Source organism: Eumetopias jubatus, unplaced genomic scaffold (genome assembly GCF_037043125.1).
Source record: "Eumetopias jubatus isolate StellerSeaLion01/CBP00866 unplaced genomic scaffold, mEumJub1_p1.0 scaffold_15, whole genome shotgun sequence".
In the NCBI taxonomy this organism is placed as follows: domain Eukaryota; kingdom Metazoa; phylum Chordata; class Mammalia; order Carnivora; family Otariidae; genus Eumetopias; species Eumetopias jubatus.
In genome coordinates this window covers 71,423,359-71,444,706 of record NW_028274821.1, presented here as the reverse complement: position 1 = coordinate 71,444,706, position 21,348 = coordinate 71,423,359, and the positions used below count along the sequence as shown (strand labels likewise).

The window sequence follows — 21,348 nt, the reverse complement described above, 5'->3', positions numbered from 1 at the left end:
AATAACCCGGTATCTCTGGGGGGCTAGAATGGGGGCTCTTTACGATAACAAGAAGTGTCTGAACTGAGCATTCTCCACCAGATCCCCAGTTGGTAGAAATAGAAAGGAATGCAAGCTGGAGCAGCTTCTCTCCTGGGTGAATCAGGCTGTGCAAGCAAAATGTGAGCCAGATAAGGGAAAGAGAGCCGAGATAGGATTGTTTACCCCTCAGGGCTTGGCATGGGTCCTAGCCCTTGTTTTGTACTGGCTCGTGGGTTTTCTGGGTGGGGAACAGGGTTTGGAATGGAGGGGGCGGGCACAGGAAGGTTGTTGCTGTTTGAACAGTGACCCTGCCTCTAATTTCCCTCCCCCATGGCAACGTTGAGCCCTTTTATTAATGATATGTTTATTTTTCATAGGGAGGGAAACTTCCAGAGGTTTTTTTCTCTACCAGAAAAAAAAACAAAACAAAACTTAATGGATGTTCAGGAATATTGACTCCTATTCGGTGTTCATTGTGCCCATGAGGCCATCACCAAGAAGGTGACATTAACTCAGGCATTGAATATTGTTTTTTGTTTTGTTTTGTTTTTGAAGGTAATCACAGGATGACATTTTAGCTTTTAGTTACGTTTATTTAAAGGCTAAGTATTAGTCTGTTATTCTGTTTTGCCCTCTTTGTGCACCTCTTCCCTCCAAAATAACAGACATTGGAGATTTGACTGTGTTTACTGTTCAGCTGAATTTTAAGCCAGAGTGAGAGATGTCCGTGGGGCTCATTGAGCCACCATGGGAAGTTCACATGATGTTTTGAGTTTTCTGCATAATGGTTCCTCATGCCGGTGGACTAAGGGGTTATTAGTGCAGCAGCTCAATTCATGAGCCAGTGGACCCAGGGGGCGACATCTATAGAAATCACCCTACCAGAGTTCCCCCAGGCCATTACTAAATACCAAGTTCTGTTCAAGGGACGCTTTAAAAACGTTATGATAGATTGTGTGTGTGTGTGTGTGTGTGTGTGTGTGTGTGTGTATACACACACGTGTGTGGTTTTAACCAGTGGATTTTTAAATCACAACCACACAGCAAAAATATATTTTGCTTCACAGTGCAGTCCAGGTAGACATTACAGAAGCAAATATTTAATAAACCAAGAGGAAGCGCAGAGCACTCTCAAGTTCTCTGTTTTCTCTTTCCTTCTTTTAAAATGCCAGTTGTGACCCATTAAATTTTTGAGCAACTGATAGGTTCCAACAAATATGTATGAACCGCCCTGCCTAAGCTAGTGATTGTCACCTTTCGTTCTGTCTGCCCCCCCTGTGATGCTAGAGCCCAGGAGTGTGGTGACCAGCAGGCATGGCAGAGTTCTCCAAACAAAGAACTTGAGTGGAGGGATTGCTAGGGCTGGCCTAACCCAAGAGTCCCTCTCCAGGTCCCTCTTGGTCATTGGGTACCCACTTCCCTACCCCACCAGAGAGAAGCTCACCACCTCTGGGTGCCAACAAAATCCTCCTGCTGAGCCTCCCTGTCGTTTGAGGGACATTTGAGGAAATGTAGGAGGTTTGGGATGGAGGGAGGACTTGGGGAGAAACAGGCTGCCTTGAGATCTGTAAGGGCTGTCACGGTAAGGGGAATTAGACATGCTTGGTGGTAGAATCATGGCCAGTGGGTGGGGGATGCCGAGAGGCAGATTTGGGCACAAGATGAGTAATAGATGAATTTTTGTTCTTCCCTAAGTCCAAGATAAAAGTCAGTTTGCTAGTATCCCCGCTAGAATTCACTGCTTCAGGACTGATACCTGACCCTACCACCCCACCTCCCAACTTAAGGTGGGTGGTAGCCCCAAGGTTGGAGTGGAGTGTGGCTGTCACCTCCTGGGATTTTGGGCACCAGCTTTCAATGTAACAGGAGTCTTTGCAGCAGCCGCCCACATGGCTCCTGTGGAGCTTGTGGGCAGGCAGGACTGCCAGATCTTTTTCTTATGCTGAGCTAGACTTCCACCATTAATTCACAGGTCTTTTTTTTTTTAACTTAGAGTTTTGCCTATATTCCTGACACACGGTATCCTATTAAGCCCCACCTCTGTAGCCTATCCAAAAGTAAGTTCCTTTTAAAGAAGTTCAGTTCTCAAGTGTCAGAGAAAGTAGTATTTGTTGTTTTCTGTTTGTTTTCTAAAATCTAGGGAGGCATTCGTTGCTTTTTTTGTGAAGTTGAGATCACGGATGGGATATACTCTAGGAGTGACCTTTACATTTCTGAGTCAGGTGTGCTGATATCTCTTCTGCATGGTTTTCTTTTATTCTGATTGTCAGACCTCTCCTTGACTGGAAGCCTCCACAACTGCTGTTCCCGATAAATTTAGGTCATTGTACACAGAATTTCATTTACTGGCAGTCTCAAAACGAGGCTCCTTCAGGATTTCCAGGAGATCCCCTAAATTTGGGCCTCCTTCCACTATGACAACCTCTTTGTATGATGTCATGAGGTTGATTCAGACAAGGTAGCCTTTGATGAATGGTGATGTCCAGGTTTGTGTTCTCATTTCTGTCCCTAGGAAGATAGACCAATTAGCCCGGCTCATCACTGGAGGGCCAGATTTACCATCATATTATCCAGATTCTCTCCCTTGTCTCATTTCTCCCAGTACTATTGTAGGAGGAGAGAACACTTAATTCTGGTTGAATGTCAGCTTGGATAAACATAGGAACAAACTAGAAAGGACTGATGATGTTCTCCTAGGTGAAAAAGATAGTCTCCAATACAGAGTAAGCATGAATCAGCAAATGGATGCTACATGGTATCTCAGCGCCGGTCTTCAACACGTTCAGGGTAGTTGATGATAACTACAGGCTACATAAGAATATCAGAGTTAGGAAATTGACGCTAAGCCTGAAGTTATTAGATGTATAAGAAATCTGTAGCATAGTCAGGTTTTTTCATAGCATGAGTGTCCAGGTTAAAATAAGATCTAACTGGCGCCATGTAAACTATCTGAATGTCTTGTTTCCTCAAAAAAAAGGAGGTGGTGGTACCTACTTCAGAGCTGGTAGGAGGCTGAAATGAGGCAGTACATTATGAATAATTCCCTGCACCCAGCCAAGATCTGTGCAGAGAGGAGGTTGTAATGCCAGGTGAAGCATTCATGTCTCGGAACACCAGCACCTTGACCTTTGAACATATAAACTTGAAGGACTAAGGAGACTGCATGTGTTTCAAATTGCCAAATGATCACTCTCCTGCCCCAGAACACTTCTGCTGCATCTGTATTATATTTCAAGAAGTTTCCCTTTTGTCCTCTTGGCCAGACACTGGAATGTCTATCCCATTTGAATCTGGGCTTTAAAAAGGAGTGGGAGCTAGTAGCCAAGTGGGTGTATGCCACATCCCTAAATATAAAGCTTTCCATGGCCCTTGGTGGCCGGCGCAGCACTCCTACTGCTGTCTCTTACGCAGTCCCTGGACAGGAAGCAGATTCACAGGGTGTGGGGCCCGGGATGGGTTCCCGAGCACTGCCCACAAATCAGGTCCTGGGTTTTGACATTGCTGGTGGCTCACGGGCAAGTGCCGAATTCAGCTCAGAGGTCCTGGCAGCTGGTAGCTGACTGATGTTTATGCTTTTGCTCGAGTACCCACAGTTCCCAGGACACGGGAAACAACTCAGCTGGGTGTTTGCACCCAGCCAAGGCAGTGTCCTCACAGACCCAGCTCCTCTTTGCAGCTTCATGCAGAGGGAATGTGGGTGTGTTCTGAACCACCGCTGCCCAGCACCTGGGGGGCTGCCTGTGCATGATGCCCATGGGGCCTGGTGCTCTCAGATGCCCCACGTTTGATGGGGAATGTCCAGGGTGGGGGTGTCCACTGGCAACAGCACCGGCTGATCGTTGGCGGGGTCAGCCATCCCTGGGACGGTATGTGCTGGCATGAGGCTGTCTGGAAATCAGCAGCCACAAGGAAGCATTGTTACCGAAGGGGCAGCTTTGCAAGGTACAAAAGAGCGCCCGAGACTTCAGGCGAAAATGTGTGTTTTTGTATTTTGTTTTCCAAATGTACAAACCTTGTCTTTGACTTATCACCTCTGTTTTTTGTATCTCAATTTGAGTATTATGCATTAATAAAAAACAATTGTTTCGTAGGCATTTGTATTTCTTACAACTGAAGATGGATATTTGTGAAGGAAGGTAATGAGAATTTCACATTCTTCTTTTCCTGTCAGTTGCCAGACACTAAAATTCCTGGTTTTAATCTAATGAGCGTGTATTTCTGGAAACAGTATTAAATCTAAACAAAGGATGGATGTTGAAAGCAGCATCCTGTACGACATTATGCTCCGGACATCTGTTTTTAACTCAGTGTTGATTTGGAGAAGCTGAGGATGGATAAACTTCATTTCATGTTTCAATTTTATTAGCAAAGATACAGTTATCTTTCTGGTAAAGACCTGAGAAAAGTTACAGGGAGAATGTGAGACACGCTTCATTCAGGAAGGCAGCTCAGGCCTAATTTAGGTCCACTTCCAAGCCCCTTAGTACCTCTAGATGATTCATTTTTCTCTCTGGGAGACTTTGTGCTGGAAGACGTGAGTGTCTGCCTGTGATTCAGCACGTCTTGTATGGCAGGACCATCTCAGGGGCTGGAAGGATCTGAAATGGCTGGGGAAGGAATGAGAAATGCCAAACCACTTGTCCCTGAGCTACCTCCTGCAAATCCTGACTTTTCCTTAAGGGAGAACCTGCAGCCAGTGAACTGGTAGAAACAGCTTATTCCCATTCTCCTCATTCCTTCTTTCCTCCTGCCAGCCCCGCCCCCCCCAGGAGGGTTTTCAGAAGCTGCTGTGAGGGAGCCTGCCCTGTGGTTGGGGGCAGTGAGACAGGAGCCCGTGAGACGATTGGGACCAGTATGAGCTGTGCAGACCCCCGTTGCCACGAGGTTTTAGAAGGAGAAGTGCAGGCTGGAAGGCTTTGCCCTGCCCCAGCCCCTTGGTCCCAGTTGAAAAGCACGTGTTGGAGGCTTACAGGAGAATAAGGGAAAGGGGGGGGGGTCTCTCTTCATGTCAAAGCAAGACCGGCATCTTGTGTCCAGCAGGCAGAGGAGAGCTGTTGGAGGTGTTCAGGCAGGAGGCATGTGGCCAGAGCAGCCGCAAGGGTGAGAAGGCTGGAAGAGACTGGGGGGCTTCATCTACATGGAAGGGAGGTTTGCAGGCGGGGCTGTGAAGATCCTGGGGGTGGGGGAGGGGAGGAACATTTAGAAACAAGACACATATTGAAATTGGACTGCCCTAACCTGTTGACTGTTCAGAGCTCCTAGAATGGGAGAAGTTTTGCAATTGAGCTCCTTCTCTCACTTGGAGGAGGAAGGAGCCCCTTCTCTAGCACAGCTGCAGGCCTTGGCCTCTGCTTAAGCACCCCCAGAAATGAGCTCCCCCTTTTGTGAGCCTTCTCACATGCGAGGGTGACTCTAGAGGGAAATGACCCATCCCTCTTCTGGGTCCAGGCTGCCCTCTGCAGAAGCAGAAACTTGTCTCTCCTATGCGCTAATTTCTTTTTCCAACAAGTATTTCTCAAGCACCTGTTAGATGATGGGCTCTGTGCTGTGCTGATCAAATAAAGCAAGACCCTCAACCCCCAGGAGCTCTCAGTCCAGTGCTCCCCATAGTGGGAATTAGCTGTCTTCATTTTTTCTTCTCCCAACACAATACCCCTTGTTAGTTTTGGGTGACACCTGTTGAGGGACACATCCTGCCTTAAATCCCTGGCATTCCTCATCAGGCATGCTGGTGGCCTTCACCACCTCTCTCAGGAGAGGGTCTCCTGTCACCAGACACTTCCTGGGTACGTCAGGGTGGGTCTGGCCATTTGTAACTATGACTCTTTTGACAGACGGGATGGACCTGGTTAGTCTTCTTCCTGGGCGCCCTGGCTTGTTTGAGCCATCAGTGGCAGGCGGTTCCCAAGGCATGCTCTCCTTCCAGCTGAGCTAGGTGACCTTGGCCATCAGATGGAGACCCTAAAGCTTAGAGGGAAACAAAGGGGTCTTTTTAGGGGCCACGTTGAATGGCCATGCAGGCTTTCAGCATTCTTTTTTAGTTCGCATTTACCCTATTCTTTGGAAATGTTCATTTCTGACTTATTCATAGGATTATTCCTTCCATGTGGATGGAACCCCCTTAGCCTGTCTTCTCAGGTGTTCCCCAAGTCCCATTCACCTGCTCCGCCTCTAGCAGGGACACTGACTTAGGTTTCCTTGAAGCGCATCTTAGGAGAGTGAGTGGCTGGTGTCTGCTCTCCCCACGGGCTCTCTGGGTCTCCAGATGAACAAACAGGTGGTGAATATCCCTGGACATAGCTCCAAACTTGGAGAGATGGTTTAGAAGTTCTAGCAGGGAACACCTAGTAACTTGAGGAAAGTTGGGGGCCCCTCACATAGGGAAGGCTCCCTTCTCATGCGGCTTCAGAACGGTACATAGCACAACAGACAGGAAGGGGAACCCTGCACTGGCCAACCTGATTAGTCAGAGACATGGGGGTGACTCACATCTTGGGAATTTCATGAGCTGCCATGGAAACAGCACTTTTTCTCCACTTCCCCTGGGGCTGCCGGGAAGAATGCTTTCAAAATCTGTGTCTCCCCACCCTGCAAGCCTTCATTTGCACTGCTTCTAGTCAGCCCCTCCACAGTGTATTTCTCCACCTGGCAGGGATCCCTGGCCCAGGTCTGCTGGCCGAGCTCCTAGGCAGATGGTGGAGTTCATGCTTGGACAGAGAGAAGGGAGCGACCAGAGGATTCGAAGTATGACTAAGCTAGAGATGGTGTCATTGGCAGAAACAGGGTGTTTGGAGGGCAGTGAGCCTGAGGGGAAGGGAGCTCAAGTCTAATGTCTGATCCATGGGTTTCTAGCAGGTGGCAGGCAAACTGGGAGGCAGACAGACCATCCCCTATAGATCGGAAGCTTGAGGAGGGTAAATAGATTTAGGAATCTTAAGTAACTGTTACTAAGTAATTTAGAACTCACAGGAGTTTTAAAATTTTAAGATCCTTTTCTATTTTTTCCCATCTAAGAGGATGTCACCTTTCTAGAAAGGTGGCAGAAGTCAGGGATTTAGTTAGAAAGCCCTACGAAAAGTCTCACGTCTTTACTAGAAAGATACAAAGGCTGCCCATTGATCTAAGAGTATAATTTTTCTCACTTTTCCTCTTAGTGATATGAGCCTGACCTTTCTTGACCGGCCAAAACCTTGGCCAGCATTAGGCCTCCAGCTTCATGGTGTTTGTATTAGTGTGTATTATTTTAAACATGACAAAGTTCTCTTTTAGTTGTGAATCTTCAGTGTTACATTTATCTTTACTGTTTGAGTTACATCCTAAAAATATCTTTATTATGATTCATGATGTTTTTTAATGGTTAATCTGAGAAAGAAGACAGGTGTCCCCCATCATGGATGTTTCAGGCTGTTGGCTCTTGTGACTTTGCTAATATGTTTTTCTCCCGACAGGTTAACCTGCCCTCTTAACTCGGCAGTGGTTCTAGCATCCTATGCCGTACAATGTAAGTCACCAAGGGAGCGTTTCACAGATGGGCAGACTATTCTGACCGATGTATTAAGAAAGTCACTAGCCTTTCCCGTTTGACCAGATCACTTCCCCTCTTCCCAGGAATCCCACTGGGCAAGCTTACCTCTGGTTGTCGGGATACTCCCACTTTCACCCTGACTGACGCACTCTGCCGACACAGGGATCTTGATTAGGGAAGGTGTGAATGAGCCCATACAACAGAAGTCACCTATCACACATTGCATTAAGCAGTCCCTCGCTCACATATTGGATCTTACAACAAAGCCCAGTGGGGCAGATAGTTCTACCAGTCACCTCTTACAGAAACAGAAACCAAGTCCCATGGTTAAGCAATTTGCTGGCGGCCACTCATGCTACTTTCTTAGGATCTTAGGAATTTGTTTTTAGAGTTTCAGTAGAGTTAATGGGTCATCCGTTGGTCTGTAGCAGCAGTGTCCAAAAGAAATATAATGTGAGCCACATATGTCATTTTAAGTTTCTAGTACCCAGTGTTAAAAAAGGAAAACGAAACAGGTGAGATTAGCTTTAGTATTTTAACTAATCCAGTATATCCCAAATATTATCATTTTCATATGGAGGCGATGTAAAAAAAATTAACCAGATATTTTACATTTTGTTTTCATATGAAGTCTTTGAAAACCAGTCCAGATTTTATACTTACAGCACATCTCAATTTGGACCAGCCACATTTCAAGGGCTCAGGAGCCACATGTTGCTGGTGGCTGCCACATTGGAGAGAAAACCCATATGGAATTTTCCATCAAGGCCTGTTTATGCTTAAGAAATCACTGATTCAGCAAAACTTTGTTGAGAGTATATACCACGTCATGCCCCGTGGTAGATGCCGGGTATGCACGATGGAAATGGTCCCGAGCCTGAAGGAAGGTGAAGTACCCCATCATAGTTAGCCGTGTGGTGCCAGGGCAACACACTAACGTAGAAATCGGACAGACTTACATGGGAGCCCAGGACGTAAGAAGGCCCCTGTACCTTTCTATGAGCCCCACCCCCTCTTGGCCTGTTAACCCTCTTGGCTGACTGTGTGTTAGGCGGCTAAGAGGGCAAGATGGTCAGGTCTCAGAGCAGGTGGAGGCTAAATTACTCACTCTGCTTTGGTCTCGAAGACAAAATAGCAAGAGAGGGCTGACATGGACTCCTGAGGTGGCCTTAAGTCTTTCCACACCCCCGGCTTCAAGGATCAGGAATAGGAGAGGTGAAGAGCAAGGTGGCTGGAACTTACCAGCTTACCTGCCCACCTGTGTGATACCAGGAAATGGAAGACAGACTTTTAACGGTGACCCTACTCACTAGTCAGGTAAGACCTAGCATCAGTCTCCCCTGGTGGCCTGCACCTCCTCCCTCTCAGGTTCCTCTCAGGGAAACTTCTGAGAAGAGGTTGCGCAGTGGTAGGTCTGGGTAGATTGGAAAGTTCCCCTCTCCCTACAATGCAACTGGAACAGACCCAGCCATGTTGCGTCCAGGTGGGAAATGACATGGCCACAGTCGACCTGTATCCCTACTGATCTCTAGACCTCATTTCCTCTGTCTCTGCCAGGCTGATCGGCTGAAGAAACAAGCTTTGCCACATCCCAGAGTGAGTTTGGTGTTCACAGCTAGAGCTTCAGGTTTGAGGGCCGGGAACACTTTTAGAAAGGACGTAGCTTTGGATGCAGCCAGACTCAATTTTAAGCCTGGCTTCTCCATTTGCCACTTATGTGGTATTACCTTCCTGATTTTCCATTTTTTCCTCTGTAAAATGGAGGTGAGGACGGTGACTGTGACGACTCAGAATTGACTATTTGAGTCAGATCACACGTGTGAAGTAGTCTATAACTAGAAACTCTACAGTTGGACCCTTGCCTGAGTCGACGAGAGCACACCTGAAGCCATATTACCTCGATTTTGGCTCTTCCCCTCATACGTGCATGACCCTGAGCCTCCCTAGGCCTCAGCTTCTTCATCTGTCAAGTGGGGATAACAGTGTTTACTTCATGGGGTCGTAGTGAAGATGGAATGAGTTATTATATGGAAAGCTCTCAGAATTGTGCCTGGCACATGGTGAGTGTTAACTCTCACTCTGTTTTCATGTCTCTCCAGAAGAAAGCTTTCTAAAGAACTGCCTGTTGTTCAACAACAATAAACTCTGCTTAGAGTAAAATGTAAGGACCAAATAAGAAAAAACTATTCTAAGCTTCAGTGGTCAGGTTCCCCCTCTGCAAACAAATGCTAGACTGGGGGCTAAAGGAATTTATTAGCACCTAAAAAGTACAAACTAGTTTCAGTGGAAATATTAGCATGACTATCATGCTAATAAAATTATGGGTGGTCAGACAAGCATTTTTAAGTATAAGTTCTTTATTCCTTCACTCTCAGGAAGTACATGTGTATTTTTCCTCATACTTCTGTGCATGCATTCATGTAAGATTAATTCTTGGATACTGCTGGATGTCTAAATTGTATCTGCTACATTTCACCAGATTGTCCCAACAGACGTGTGTCATAGGGAGATAAACCCTACCAGTGATGAGCAAACCGAAGACACATTTTCTTACTAGATAAAAAGTAATATAGGCAAATACCTGAAAAGACTTCAGGTTGCCAGTGGCCACAAGTATTAATGAGGCTCAAAGAATGACATTTTTAGAAATGTGTATTTACTCCGTAATGTCCGTTGACCTCTCTTACATGCAGGTTCTGCACCCGCCTCAGGGTTGCACGGACAGACAAAGCACAGCCTCTCTCTGCAAGGGTCTCCTGCCTGGTGGGAGGCACAGGTGGGCCAGCTGATGCTGGCAGTGAGGGTGAGCACGGAGGATGCACCCCATCCCGTGTGGGGGAGGAGCGAGCAAGTCCAGAAAAGCTTCTTAGTCGTGACCCCCGAGAAAAGCCTCCAAGATCAAGTGGGAGATGGATAAAGAATGTAAGGGGCATATATCATGTAAAGGACTTTCCCAGCAGAACAGTTGCACAGCTTGAAATGCTGCACATTTGAGTGCTTAGAATATACTCTCTCTCTTTCTTGCACAATATAAAATATTAGCCAGAAGAATGCATGGGACTTAAGACAATGTATTTCCCACATAAACACTCATTTCCTTTTCTTCCTGCTATAATTAGCTTTTGCGTGTGTTGCTTCTCCACAAATAGGAAAGTGTATTACTCTGGAGGTTAGGGTATGTGGTATAGTAAGTAGATGAAGAATATGGACTGTGGTCAGAGTCTAGGCTCCAGGTTACCAGCTGAGCAAAGTGGGCAGGTCCCTTCCTTGAGTCTCCCTTCCCTTAACTGTTTCATGGGGATAAAAGCAATGTCTGTCACTTGGTTGTCATGAGCATCTGATGGGTCCATGGCTTTGAAACCATCATGGGAACCTCCCTGTGCCTTCCGAGTGTTTGCAGATGACTGTTTGACTTTGTTTCCCTCTAGTGGTTAGCATTGCACTTTGCACAGAGTAGCTGACTACGATTTCAAGGGAAAACCACCCTACAGGAAGGTTCATTGGTCATTCATGTTCAGATGTTTGTCAGTGACTTGACTAAAGACAGCCTTGCTATTCATGTTCGTAGAAGGGCCCAGGGGTTGGGACTTGTTAGCCAGTATGGATGACCAAATCAAGATCCAAGAGGATCTCTATGAGCTAATGAAACCAACGGAGTAAAATTCAACAGGACTCTGGCTTGAGGCTTAGGAAAACCTCTTGCAGCATTTGGCTGCCTTCTGGGGCCGTGACCACTGTCCTCAGCAGATGGCCAGCCAGCAGCAGCTCGGACCTGGTAGGCAGGCTGGTGGGGATGATGGGAGCCCTAGCTGGGGCATGGATCACCTGGGTTCTGGTCTCGACTGCTAAAAGTGGCTTCTGTGGACCAGTTTCTTCCCTTACTTTGTTTCTTCCCTTTTAAAATGAATTTACGCAAGGTAATTTTAAGGCTTTCTCAGGCTTTCTTCATCGGGAACTCTGTCAAGGCATCTAAATTATTTCCTATAAACACACTGTTGTACACTTCACCGTGTACGGACTCGCCTGTAAGCCACACTTGTGCTTACATCATCCAGCCTTGACATTTCTGTCCATAGCTTAGCTGCATTCGGCTGGCCTTTACAGCCTATGGTCTCCCCTTGACCAAGTCTGTCTGCGTAGATCATTTGACTTTCTGCCCTCTTCCCCTTCGAAAATGGAACTTTGTAGTAGCCTTTGTTTGGGTTAGCTCCAAGTACTGCATCCATGAGCACCTTCTGTGTGCCATGCATAGGTGCTAGGCCCCACAGATGAGTCTGCCTCGCTCCCAGCCCTCAGGGAAGACTGTAAGGAGGAAACAGATCCCTTCATTACAGTGTGGATCTCAAAGGGCAGCTCTTATGTGTGATGGCAGCTGAGGGGGAGCAGGGCCACACGGATGTAAAGAAAGACATGTTTGTGTCTTTCCTCTCATCTTTGTGATGAAATCCCCCTAAGCAGCTCCCCGGCTCCTCTCCTTCCCTTCTGAGATTGGCCGTGAAGCATCGCCACAGCTTCTCCCAATTCCCATCCTTGTGACACAGAAGGAGCTGTGTGATTTAGAAATCTGTGTCGAATGGGCTGTGAAAAGTCAGTCCTCAGAAGCCCCCTGGCAGTGAGGCCAGCTGCAGGAAGAATTCATTGAAACCTTTGGAAAGATCAAGGTTAATATTTTTAAGAAAAAGATGAAAGTGTCTCATTAAGAAAATGAAATACTAGATAAATTACCCATCAGAACTAGAACTTGTTTTTCTCCTATTTTTATAAAGCCGGAAAAACTGAATCTTGGAGAAGCAAAGCAGGTGTCCTTGGGTCCCCCAGCCAGATCCTTGGCTGTTCCACCCAGGGTCTTTTTCCCAGTCTCCACAGTCCAGACGCCCAGATGGTTTGAATCCTCAGGGCAGCCATGTACACTTGTACAGGTTGGCTACTGCACCACTCTCAGGAATACCTGTAACACCTTAGACATCAATGAATCATGTTTGTAGAATGGCAGTCAAGGATCTTGAGGGAGAGGTGCTGTTTGGACCAGGGATGCATCTGGTAATCCCTCTAGGAGGCCCCCTTCCTCTTCCCTTTACAAAGGGAATTGCAGGTTCCCAGTGTTTCCCTGACTCCCCTAAGGTTTCCTTCTTCCCAAGAACTCTGCCCTCAGCCTTGCCAGGGCCCAGACCAACAGCCCCACCCACTCCCATCCCTTATGCCATCCCCCACCCTCCCACTGTGCCTCCGAACACATCCTGGTTCCATTTCTTCCACACTTCTCCAAATTCCAGGGAGTCGGTCAAGGTGCAGAGAGTATTCAGGTCATCATGACCTGTTTTCTGCCCACACCCATTGTTTCAGAGCAGGTTGGTCCAGTGTCGTAATCACCTTGGGGTAGTAGAGAGTCTGTCTGCACAGTGCCCGGCATAGAGGGTGTGGCGTATTTGAGTGGGCTCCCTTCTGTGTCTGTATGCAGGGGTAGGGTACCACCTGCTGTGCTCACCACAGACTATGGGTTTACAACAGGACCTAGCTTAGACTGTTTAAACGTCTGGCCTCGGGGAGAGAGCATTCAGCCAAAGCCTGCACGGTAGTACTTAGCCCATATAGGGTTCCGAAGAAAATGTGAAATCTGGAGCAAATGAGAAGCTCTATTGCATGTGGTGGTAGAACCTCTCGGAAGAATGCTTCCAGTGCCTTTCTTGTGATGCTGTCCATGTTCGTGAATACAGACCATACTGAAAAGGCAATTTCCTCCTCATTCTGTCTTGATAGCTCATTTTGGAGACTATAATTCTTCCCTTCATCATCCGGGCTATCTTTCCGACAGTCAGTTCATCCCAGATCAGAACGATGACTTTTTAGCGAAGGTGGAATCCCTCCATGAGCAGCACAGGTAAGGGGGAGGGGTACGGTGGCCTACTTTGGGAGCCCAGGTCGGGCATTTCAGACCTCGTGTTCCCTTAGGTTTGATGTGTGGCTTCCTTTTGTTCATGCATCCTCTTTTAAGCTGTTGGGGGTTTGTGAACCTTTGGGCTGTTATGATGGCAGATATATTTGGCGTAACTAGCATTTCTGTAAAGTGCAAAATCCATAAGAGTTTAGGGGGATTTACAGCGTTCTATTTTTAGGATGTCGTTAAAATCCGTTAACTCCTAGGGGAAATGCCCTTTTTAAATCTGACTGCCCCACAAATTGACCTGCCAGGCAAACCTTTGAACGGATGACCACACTTAAAACATGCGGCCCCTTCAGGCATCGTGGAACAGGCAGGCCAATGGACGCATGGCGCCAGGCTGTGAATCCCGCGTCCTCTCTGGGCTCAGGTCACGAAACGGCCTTCATTCCAGAAGGGACACCAGTTCTCCACGGCTGCCTCAGGCCACACTTGCACTCCAGCAGATGTGCCCACTTCTAGCCCCCTCGTCCTTTGCCGCATTTTATTCAAAGCTGCAGTGGCGCCGGTGGAGTCCAGGTTAGATAAGGGCCCTCCTGACCGGGAAGGCCAGGTCTCAAGGGACCTGCCATTCTTGGGAAGGCTGGAAAAACAAAGGCCAAGCAACCAGCGTCCTTCTAAAAGGCACCGCCGGTCCTCCCTCCCAGAATTGTTTCCCAGGCAGAAGCCAGCGTCCTAAAATAGTACAGTGACGTTTGGGAGTTTGAGGCTGCCGAAGAATAGATAAAGGTGGAAAGACCTGAAGAGCACCTATCAAGTAAGCAACTTGGAACAAGGAGGGTGGGAATTTCACAAGGTGGCTGTCTTCTGTATCTGAGGACTGAGAGCTTACCAAGTGAAAAGTAGTATTTACTAAAGGACCGAGCAGGCTAGATGAAGTCCTCTGCAGTGGACAAGAAAAAGGCCTGCTTTAGAGTTCAGGGCTAGACTGTTTAAGATGAATAATGTAAGGCATTTAACGACCTGACAAATGTTACCAACTTGGAGGGGGATTTTTATTTTAAAACTTGGAGTTATATACTTTATTGATTGGCAAACTCTCCATCTTCTCTCCTTTTCTATAGTGGGCTAAAGCAATCAGAAGCTGAATCTTGCTTTATTAACATAGCACGGACCCTCGACTTCTATGGAGTGGAGCTGCACAGCGGTAGGGTAGGTACCCTTTCCCCAGTCGGGTTCAGAAATTAACTTCCGGAAGTAAAACTTCTTGAACTGCCTTTTCTGGTATAATAATAATAATTTTTAAAAAGACCTTTTTAGGGCGCCTGGGTGGCTCAGTCGTTAAGTGTCTGCCTTCAGCTCAGGTCATGATCCCAGGGTCCTGGGATCGAGCCCCACATCGGGCTCCCTGTTCCGCGGGAAGCCTGCTTCTCCCTCTCCCGCTCCCCCTGCTTGTGTTCCCTCTCTCGCTGTGTCTCTCTCTGTCAAAAAAAAAAAAAAAAAAAAAAAAAAACTTAAAAAAAAAGACCTTTTTAAACAATATTCAGAAAGTTTATGAGTAATGTTGAGTATGGTTGGTTATTTATCCAGTCGCTTTTTTCATGTTTCATGTTTCCATGGGGTGGGGGGTCATGGGGATTAGAAACGAGTAGTTTTTGTAAGATGATTTCATGTTACAGTTAAAGAAGCAAAAAAATGTATATGTCCATTTTCCAAGCGATACTTTGGTGAGCCAAGGTTTTTACTGTTTCATCTCAGTGCTGCTCAAAATACAGTTAATTGCTCAAATATGACAGCTTTTAAAAATTATAATGGTATGATCATGAAAACCAATAAATATTTTAAATTGACTGTGACCTTTTAAATGAAATTGATTAATATCCATCATCTACTGAGCAATTTCTATCTGCCAGACACAGCAGTTTTCTTATGTCCCACAGTAATGCCATGAGGTATTATCACTACCCCCATTTTACAGATGGAGAAACTGGTACTCAGGGACTTCTCAGAGGTCACATAGCACAGAAGTAGCAGCTTCAGTACATGACCCCAGCACTGTCTAATTGGCATCTGACCTTTATATTTTCTACCAGTAATTGGGCCACATCATATCTAAAAGGAAGCAAATATTGATTGAACACCTAGTAGGTACTAGCCATTGTGTGAGATGCTTTTCACGAGACCCCAAGGTCCATTTAAAGATTATAGCAACCTTGTGAAGTCGGTATGCTAATCATCGCATTTTACAATGAGAAAATGGAGGCTTGGGGAAGTTGAGTAAATAGAGTATTTTTGCAATTCATAGACACACTTTCGTCTCTTTTGTGTCCCCTTCAATCTCATAACTGTGTGATAGGCAAGTTATGACCTAAGTAATAAAGTAGGAAAAAGATACGGGATCTTAGAAAAATACCAACTGTGGGACTTGATGGTTACTTTTTATTACATTTGCAAATAATAATTTGTCATAGAATGTTGTGGAGAACGTTCTGCAGTGGTGAAGTGGGCTTTCTATGTCTCTGAGTCGATCTGTGCTCTCCCCACCACCTGTGTCCCACGAGAGACCTCAAGCCAGATGATTACCTGCCTGGCTGACACCTCCCAAGGTATCAGAGGGAGTTGGGCTACCTTTGGCTATGCTGGGTCATCCGAAAACCCCTATCAATAACTTGATACCACAAAGTTCCTTCCTCAGTAGTTCAAAAGCTGCGGTGGGTCCCAGCGACCCTCCAGGGAAGCCTTCCTACTTGCAGCGACTCCGCAGCCAGGATGCTTCCGTTTTGTGGTGTCACCAACTCCACACGTGGCCTCATGCTTGTGGCGAGTGAAGGGGAAGCTGGAGGGTTGCACAGCAGCTCTTAAATGATTCAGCCCAGAGGAGACCCATCACTTCTCCTAGAACATTGACCACGACTAGACATGGCCCTGTCTTCTACATGTATAGCTGGGGAATGTGGGGACGGCCTGGGAATTTAGTGAACAGTGACCATCAGGGGATGAGTTGCATGTGATTTCAGCTGGCTGCCCAGTAGTGAATGTTCTCTGGACTTTTGCCTGTATCAGCACTGTTTTCTTTGGCCAGGTTCTCTGATTTCCCATGTTCACATCACTGTTCACAGTAATTTGTCCCACAGCATCTTGGAAGGCAAAAGGGAATGAAAGTTTATTATACCTGCCACATATTCTATAATTTCAGCCTGATAAAAACCCTTGGAGAGGTGGCTTTAATAATCCTTATTGTACAAAAGGAAAAAAATGAGGCTCAGTAGCCCAAAATAACACAGCTAGTAAGCGGCAAACCCAACGTTCACGCTCAGTGGTAACTAAGTCAGACTGTGCCCCCCCCTTTTTAATATAATTACAAGTATCTGAGTGGGTATATTGGGATATAGATGACTCGGGAAGGAACCGTTTTAGTTTTAAATTTTACTATACTCACCTTGTTCTCAGATGAATTTAAATACCTTATAGTGGCTGTATCTTCCATATTTTCATTGTCTATGGCAATGCATAGCATAGCAGGCTCTTTTTTTTTTTTAAGATTTTATTTATTCATTTGAGACACAGAGATAGAGAGAGAGAGAGCATGAGCAGGGGGAGAGGCAGAGCGAGAGGGAGAAGCAGGCTCCCCGCTGAGCCAGGAGCCAGACGTGGGGCTCGATCCCAGGACCCTGGGATCACGACCTGAGCTGAAGGCAGATGCTTAACCATCTGAGCCACCCAGGCGCCCCAACATAGCAGGCTCTTAATGAATGTTGAGTCTATTGGATTTATAGGCAATATTTATTCATTCATTGGATTTAAAGTCAGCAGTTCTACGCTTCATGACAATAGGTAGCTAACAACTTTCCCATGATGGGAGTTGAGATTGGTGGAAAGCTATGCAGAGGTCGAAGCCTTGCTGATGCTAGCATGGTATCTAATTGTTGAAAATGTATAATTGGATGTTCATGTCAGGATTCTGTGGCAGGACGAGTGGGCCTGCCTGGTAACTCTCTAAGCCAGTGGGACCCAGCGGCTGCTCTCAGATGGTGTATGTTCACTTTAGAAGAGTTTTGCTAAGTACTGGGATCTGAAGTATTCTGTGCCTGTTTTCCTAACATTTTCCCTTTGGAGCATATACATACTGCTATTTATAAAAGCGTGGGTGCTTCAGTTACCGGAGGGCATCAATGTGACCGTGACACACTGTGAATCTGAGCTCTTCCCTTTTACAGGATCTGCACAATTTAGAGCTAATGATTGGGATCGCTTCTGCGGGCATCGCCGTGTACCGAAAATATATTTGCACAAGTTTCTATCCTTGGTAAGTGCAGACCAGTTCTAATTATTTTCTGAATCATGCTTTAAAAAAATGCTGAACAAAAGAAATGTTATCTCTAATTTTACACTTTTATTTCTGAAGGAGGAGTGGAGACTTTACCCCTAGGTTTTTCCCTCTGACCTCTCTGGTCGACCCAGATTCAGTACTTGGGAAAGGTAGTTGGGTTTTCACCGGCATCCCCTTCCCCCGGTCACCGTATGGTTTGGGATACTCCGTGGAAACAGGGATAAAATGGTGCAAGGCAGGTTTTGGAGTTAAGGAGGCCCGGGCAGTACTTTGGCCAGAAGTCAGAGAACTTCCTCTGGGCAGGAACTGTATTGTCATTGTGGTTCCTTGGTTATTAGCTGGACTTTTACCAAGTGTTCAGACTTGAATCCTCACGAGACTGCTCTGAAAAAGGCAGTACTTTCCAAGGACTTCGCGGTGCAGGACTTGAGAGCACAGGCTCAGATCCACGCATTCCTAGTTGAACGATCTTGAGCACTTAGGTGAGGTCATTGAGCCTCAGTTTTGCCATCTGAAAACTGGGTGTAATCATACAGTTCAGGACTGTTGCAAGGCTTAGTTGAGGGACTGCTAGTAAAGCTTTTAGTAGGGGACCTGGTATATAAAAATACTGACTGTGGGGGCTACGGTCGTGTTCTTGTGCAAACTGTAGAGGAGCTACTTGACACACGGCCAGTAAGTGCCAGAGCTGGGACGTGGACCCACATCTGTCTGGCTGTTCTCTGTCCCTCTGCTCCACGCTGCCCTCAGCTGTCCTCCCTGGGCATCACCAAAGCAGCTGACTGCAAAGAGAGCACTTTGCCCGTGGTTCTTGTCATTTAAAAGTTACATCACAGTCCAGCGGCCCTCGTGTGATACTTGGCTTCAGTCAGCTCCTTGGTATCTGGCTGAGGCGACGGGCCCGCCATCATTTCTACCCTGAGGTCAACCCCGGGAAGCCTCGAGCCTGCGCTCCTCATGGTCAGGAGCAGAGGACACATGTTGAGATGCATCAGCTGCCACCCGGCTGATCCCTAAGTGCATTTTGTGTGCTTGCTTTCTTGCAGGGTGAACATTCTAAAAATTTCTTTCAAGAGGAAAAAGTTCTTTATACATCAGCGACAAAAACAGGTGAGTTACGTCCACGCTTGCTTTGTTTCTTGTGTTTGTAGTCACTTCAGCCATTCGTTCTGCAGCAGGTGAAGGCAGCTGGGCCGTATGTGTGACCGGGGAGAGAGAGCCTGGCATGTGCTGGACAGAAAATGGATGCCGGAGTCCAGAGTGCCCTGTAGAATTCACTGTGCTTATCAGGCTGGACACATAACTTGCTTGGGAGGCAGTGATGATGGATTTGGATCCTTGTTGCTCCACTTCCACTGACCGGCTGGGCAGGTTCCTTCACCTCCCTTAGCCCGAGCTACCTTGTTGCAGCAGTGCAGTAGCACCTGCCTCTCGGGGAATCCAGAAGATTAAGTAAAAGAGCATTGGTCAGAGCACTTGGCATGAGCCCTCTCAGAGTAGCAGTAAATGTCGGCAAGAGCAGGCCCTGCCCTTTATGTGTTTAAAATACACAGTAAGGAAGGGCACCTGGGTAGCTCAGTCGGTTGAGTGTCTGACTTCAGCTCAGGCCACGATCTCGGGGTCCTAGGATCGAGCCCCATGGCGGGCTCTGCGCTCTTTCTCTCTCTCTCTCTCTCTGTCTCTCAAATAAATAAAGTCTTTAAAAAAAAAAAAATAATAGAGTGCACAGTAACTTTCGCCTGTGTCTCCTAAGAGGAGACCCCTGCTCTCCGGATTACTCTGGGTGAAGAAGAGGACTTGAAGGTATGCAAGCTGAGGCTTCCACAGCTACCGAGGGAGGAACTGGAATTTGAATCCGAGACTCCTGATCTTTCAACAACACCACGCTCTGTCCTGTTAATGCTCTGCGTTTTTCACTTACTGTCACTATGTTCATTTCCCAGGGTTTCAGAGATAATAGGTTCCTAAAATGGCTTCACCTAGCATGGAATTAGGACACTAAAGGACACATGGAAATGAGGACACAGGCTCAGAGCAAACTAGGACTAGAATCTGGGTCTCCTGACACCCTGATTGCAAGATCGAAGGTGGCCCCAAAACGCACGAGGTGGCAATTTAACATGAAAACAGAAAACTTAGGTAGAGTAGAGGTCCAGGAAATGATTAAAGTGATGATATCTGAGGGCTTGATTTAACTCCGTGCTTGGGGGATAAACAGAAATCCAAAGGCTTATAAGATCTCTAAGTTTCAGATAAATGGAAGAGTTATTTCTTCAGGAGAGATTTTCCCAGAGCTAAATTTTGAAAGAGATGTATCACACAGCCTTTTTCTGGTTGCTCCAAATATATCCAACCCAGGAATGTAAGCACATTGGAAATCGGAGTCTTCATGAAGGATCACAAGTGATGATAAAGAGTAGAGTCAGGTCGTCTTTACCTCGTTAATAAGGTGGTTAACAGACCCTGCTTCTGACTGTTCCTGTAACATTGGTTTGTGGCCTCAGGCATTTCGAAGCTGGTGTTCTGCTGTCTGTCACGTCTTAGCTGATGACCGCCGATGCGGGCATAGAATCCCTGTGAGCCTTTGCTCCTTCATCTGTGCAGATGAAACCTCTGTGTTTTTCCTCCCAGACTGAATCCAGGGAACATATCGTGGCCTTCAACATGTTAAATTACCGATCTTGCAAAAACTTGTGGAAATCCTGTGTCGAGCATCATACATTCTTTCAGGCAAAGAAGCTGCTACCTCAGGAAAAGAATGTTCTGTCTCAGTACTGGACTATGGGCTCTAGGAACCCCAAAAAGTGAGTATTCTTTAGGGACGGTATCCACAGTAGACTGAGATGTGAATATGTCCTGGTCACCTCCAGGTAGGGGACATCCTCGGGGGGAAGGGGATGCCGTCATCCAGGGGCCCCAGTCACCAGGGCCGGAGCCCCCAGGCTGAAGGTGTCTCCAGGGGCAATAGTATCTCCTTCCGTGCATACTCAGTTACTGCCCATATTCCTATCCTTCGTTTCTACCTCCACAACTCAGCTACCCTGGGAGCACCTAAGCAGCCCAAATTACAACTAGTCCCACACCATGTCACAATAAGGGGAGCACGTGGCCATAACTCTGAGGGTTGTCATGCTCCTAAGACATCCTCTCCCACAGAATGTTAATTCCATGCAGTGCTCCCGAATAATGAATGAGCAGGAATAAAGCTTCTCAGAGTCAAGTGGCTTTGGGATATACTGCGTATCACAATCACAAAATAACAGTAATCATGAAAACTGGCAATTGAATGTTTACTTTGTACCACGCACATACTTAATTATATCTAAATTATATTTAAATCCCATGTGTACTAATATCTATGGGAATGATAATCAGAATATTTAATGAGTAGTTCAGTGAAAGAAATTACTCTCCTAAAATTTTAATTCTAAAGTATATTCCTAAACTAATCCTGCAGTTTATATTTTTGTGTATTTATTCTAAGACTGCCCTCTAAGTACAAGATCTAGCAGAAATTACCAAGTTACTGTAAACTGTGTTGGTTGGTTTGAAAAATTGTTTTCATAATTTTGCATTGCTGTTGATGTGGCTGTT

The 21,348-nt window shown here is 46.4% G+C and overlaps 1 protein-coding gene across 2 annotated transcripts in view; it reads left to right on the top strand.

Annotated features, from left to right (window-relative positions):
* Nucleotides 1–21,348, top strand: part of PTPN3 (protein tyrosine phosphatase non-receptor type 3) — a 104,209-nt gene that overhangs the window by 38,487 nt on the left and 44,374 nt on the right. For both annotated transcript variants that reach the window (XM_088018730.1, XM_028108769.2), the window contains 7 exons: nt 4,113–4,157; nt 7,470–7,522; nt 13,304–13,424; nt 14,549–14,636; nt 17,642–17,730; nt 18,801–18,864; nt 20,386–20,558. In XM_088018730.1, the coding sequence (XP_087874856.1) occupies nt 4,113–4,157; nt 7,470–7,522; nt 13,304–13,424; nt 14,549–14,636; nt 17,642–17,730; nt 18,801–18,864; nt 20,386–20,558 (633 nt within the window). The remainder of the gene's footprint in view (nt 1–4,112; nt 4,158–7,469; nt 7,523–13,303; nt 13,425–14,548; nt 14,637–17,641; nt 17,731–18,800; nt 18,865–20,385; nt 20,559–21,348) is intronic.